The following is a 3,435-nucleotide window of genomic DNA, read 5'->3' on the forward strand; positions in this document are numbered from 1 at the left end:
ATTTCTTTTCGTCTCTTTGCGCGAAGAACGAAAATGATGCAAAAACAACGGCGACGGAGTTGACGCGCGAAGCGACGGCGGTGCGCGGAATTCGAGAGTGCAACGTTATGCAACGATCAAACCGGAATGTCGAGGTGCTCCACGCCCCCAGGAGACGCCGAAATTCTCGTCAATCTTCCTCTCGCAGAAAGGAAGAGTGGGAGTAGAAGATGCTTTCGCGAAACCCACTATCCTGATGCTGCTCGATGCAACAGATAAAAATGATACGATCATCCGCACGCGTCAAAACATCTATGTTAAAAATAAAAACCAATTACGATGACCTTTCAGAGGCGAGACAAGGTGAAACAAATTGGATAAATAAGTAAAAAAAGAGAAGAAAAAAAAATCAGACATTTGCATGGAAAATGTAGAAATTGAAAGCCAATAGGAAGTCAATCCCGATTTGGTACTTAAAATTACGTCACACGATACATCGATTCTTCTTTTGTGGGAAAGTATATAAACGGATTTAATCGTCAATGTAATAAAACGATCTTTATGGCTCGTTAAATTTCATCATTGTCTAAAAGTCCGCCCATTTAAATGGGCGTTTAATGCATTTATCGGCTGATACCTCACATAGCTATATGTAGAGTAATGTTTTCTGGCGACAGATAAACGGCACGCGGTCGCAGGTGGAGGACATGCGGGCGAGAGAGTAGAACTGCAATCGGCATGGCATTATCGCTTATGCAATCGAAGCTTCACGTCGATTTACGTTGGTTTCAGATCGAGACGACGGCGGTAGCTGCCGCCAACCCGCTTTCCTGGCACATCCCAAGGCCGTCCTTGGTCGGACGCAGCGAGAGGGACAGTGAAAATGGAAGCTGGGCTCATCACTTGCATCCGAACTCCCCCTCGAGAGGGTCGACGTCGTCTCAAGGATCCACTGCCAGTACACACGTAAATTTCATCTCCTTAACGCAACCATTCACACACACACACACACACACGCGCGCGCGCGCGCGCACATATATATATATATATATAAGTTAGCTTTTTTATCTAAAACCCACTTTCAAAGTCGAGACAAAATTTTGCGAATAATTTAAATTACACATAAAAAAAATCGTATGATAAACTCTTAATTATATAGAAAATTGGATACCGCTGAAATGAGTTAGTTTTCATATAATGTAGTTTATAATGTGGTAAAAAAAAATAGATGTCACAAAATAAAGGACAGTTTTTGAACTATGGTATATCCAAACTTGTGCTCACAGAGCACTTTTGCTACACTACAGTTAAAAACCTATCTATCGAGTTTTGTATCTATGACATCTTTTCTTCATCATATTACAAGCTACATTATACGTAAAAACTAATTTACCGAGACCTAATTTTTCACATAATTAATGCGAGGTCTTTTGTCAGAGACAGTCCTGATATCAAAGCGATAAGTCTAGATCTTTCTATGTTACGTAATAAATCGAGGTATGAACAGTCTTTGGAAAAAAAAAAAAAGAGTTTTCGTATCTTACAACATTCTAATCAAATTGTCCGGTGGTACCGATTTACAGAGCGCCGCGTCGGGAACGTTGCTACTCACGGCCGCGAATCTGGCGAACCTCGCCGCCATACATCCACCTACGGTAACGGCACAAAAGCAGATGGACACTGCCTCGGTGGCCAGCAGCACCCACTTCACGGTCGTGAACGGTCTCGGCAGACCGACCACCGTCTACAGGAAGTCTTGGTGCGCGCGAAATCAGCTCACCGTTCTCGTGTGCACTATGAGTTTTCTGTTTATGGTCGGTCTGCTCGCCGGGATTCTTTACATGGAAAGTGAGTATCTGCCACAGCAGCAGTAGCAGTCGCTATTGCGACATCCACGATGTTTCAACATCGCGCACGATCTCTGTGGATTCAATGGATTCACTATCCACGAACTTCCTCGCTGACGTTTACCTCTGATTGCAGTGAGGGCTCGCGACAAGTACAACTAGGCCGAGGGTGAGCGAGGAGAGGAAGAAACGGCAACGACACGTGACCGTGAATGATGATCATAGTGAAACGAGCAACGAGGGAAATGACTACTTTAGAGAGAACGGGAAAAATCATCTTCATGAAGACTAGAGAGAGAAAAGGAGAAATGTACGATCCAGTCACGATATTAATTTGATTTACTCATTTATACGTATATACATCTGCGTTGTAAGCTATTTAGGCCGTTCTCAGTTAGTAGATGTTCCCGGCGTCGGTTAGAGTCTTAAGCGTATACTGTATAGAATCTTAAGTGTATTGCACCGCGACAAAAGTGTGGTACGTGAAAACCAGTAATTACATTTGTGTAATGAGCGACGTACTGTTAAGGGATTGACGAGATCCTCGCGATGGGATAGCCTTGCGTATTTATGCTGGAATTTAACGGATTCTTCGGATCGTACTGCGAGACACGATTCGGCGAATAACGTAAATATTTTTATGTTAATTAACTTCTTACCGCGTAGCGCGTGTCATATAGAGCACAAACTTTCTCTAAAATTTCTTCATTATTTTACTGTGGTTATGACATCTCTCTCTCTCTCTCCTCCCTCTCTCTCCCCCTCCCCCCACCCCTCTCTCTCTCTGCACACCGCATAATTTTTTGCATAGAAAGATATATGTGGTAAGGGGTTACGGACGACGGTGACACATCACGTGGTTTGCGATTGCTCCAAATAAAACGTACTTTTCGTATACGTTTTCAACGCTTCTCCTTCTCAACTGATCAGTTCTCAACTGATTTATCATTTAAATCGCATTGACATTATTGAGAGCTAATAAGAGAGAAGAGATAAAGTATCACTGTGGAGTGTCACTAATCCTAGTCGTCCAACGAAATCTTCAATATGGGGCCTTATTCTCGAAAAATACCTCGTACGAAAATAATATAGTATATATTACATATATTATAAATTTTCGTATGCTATAGATTTCGTATGATATAGATTTAAAAATATGAGCCCTGATAGTATTTTGAATAACAAATACCGACGGACAGTTTGAAGCAATCGACGAGGTGGGACCGAGATAGCAAATATCTATTTAGGACCTGTAATTTAATTTTTACTAACAAGCTACCTTAATAATACCTGGATTTCCGTCGGATTGTTATTCCGGGAGCAAATGTAAACGGAAAAGCAATGAAAGGCGATCGCATAGATCGCTTTTCGCGTCTGTGATATTACTTGCGTATTAATCGTCGATTCAACAAGAAACTGTCAAATATATTAAATGTTGTTTCATTTCAACCCATTCCTGCCCTTTGCAATATATTGATATTCGAAAAACAATCGAAGAATGATACAATATCATAAGATAAGTAGAAGTACAAAACATGAAGTAGAATATAACGAGATTAATTAAGTTTAACAACAATGACAATTATATATATATATATATATATATATA

General features: G+C 41.0%; 2 protein-coding genes across 3 annotated transcripts in view; one reads left to right on the forward strand and one right to left on the reverse strand.

The window, feature by feature from the left end:
• LOC108755435 overlaps positions 1 to 2,585 on the forward strand; it is a 61,963-nt gene extending 59,378 nt beyond the window's left edge. For both annotated transcript variants that reach the window (XM_018498431.1, XM_018498430.1), the window contains exons 2-4: positions 772 to 945; positions 1,563 to 1,827; positions 1,963 to 2,585. In XM_018498431.1, coding sequence (XP_018353933.1) covers positions 772 to 945; positions 1,563 to 1,827; positions 1,963 to 1,988 — 465 coding nt within the window. In that variant the 3' untranslated portion in view covers positions 1,989 to 2,585. The remainder of the gene's footprint in view (positions 1 to 771; positions 946 to 1,562; positions 1,828 to 1,962) is intronic.
• LOC108755434 (nuclear migration protein nudC) overlaps positions 1 to 3,435 on the reverse strand; it is a 90,286-nt gene that overhangs the window by 84,825 nt on the left and 2,026 nt on the right. The gene's annotated exons all lie outside the window — the stretch shown is intronic.

The sequence above is a fragment of the Trachymyrmex septentrionalis genome, unplaced genomic scaffold (assembly GCF_001594115.1).
Source record: "Trachymyrmex septentrionalis isolate Tsep2-gDNA-1 unplaced genomic scaffold, Tsep1.0 scaffold87, whole genome shotgun sequence".
Taxonomy (NCBI): Eukaryota; Metazoa; Arthropoda; class Insecta; order Hymenoptera; family Formicidae; genus Trachymyrmex; species Trachymyrmex septentrionalis.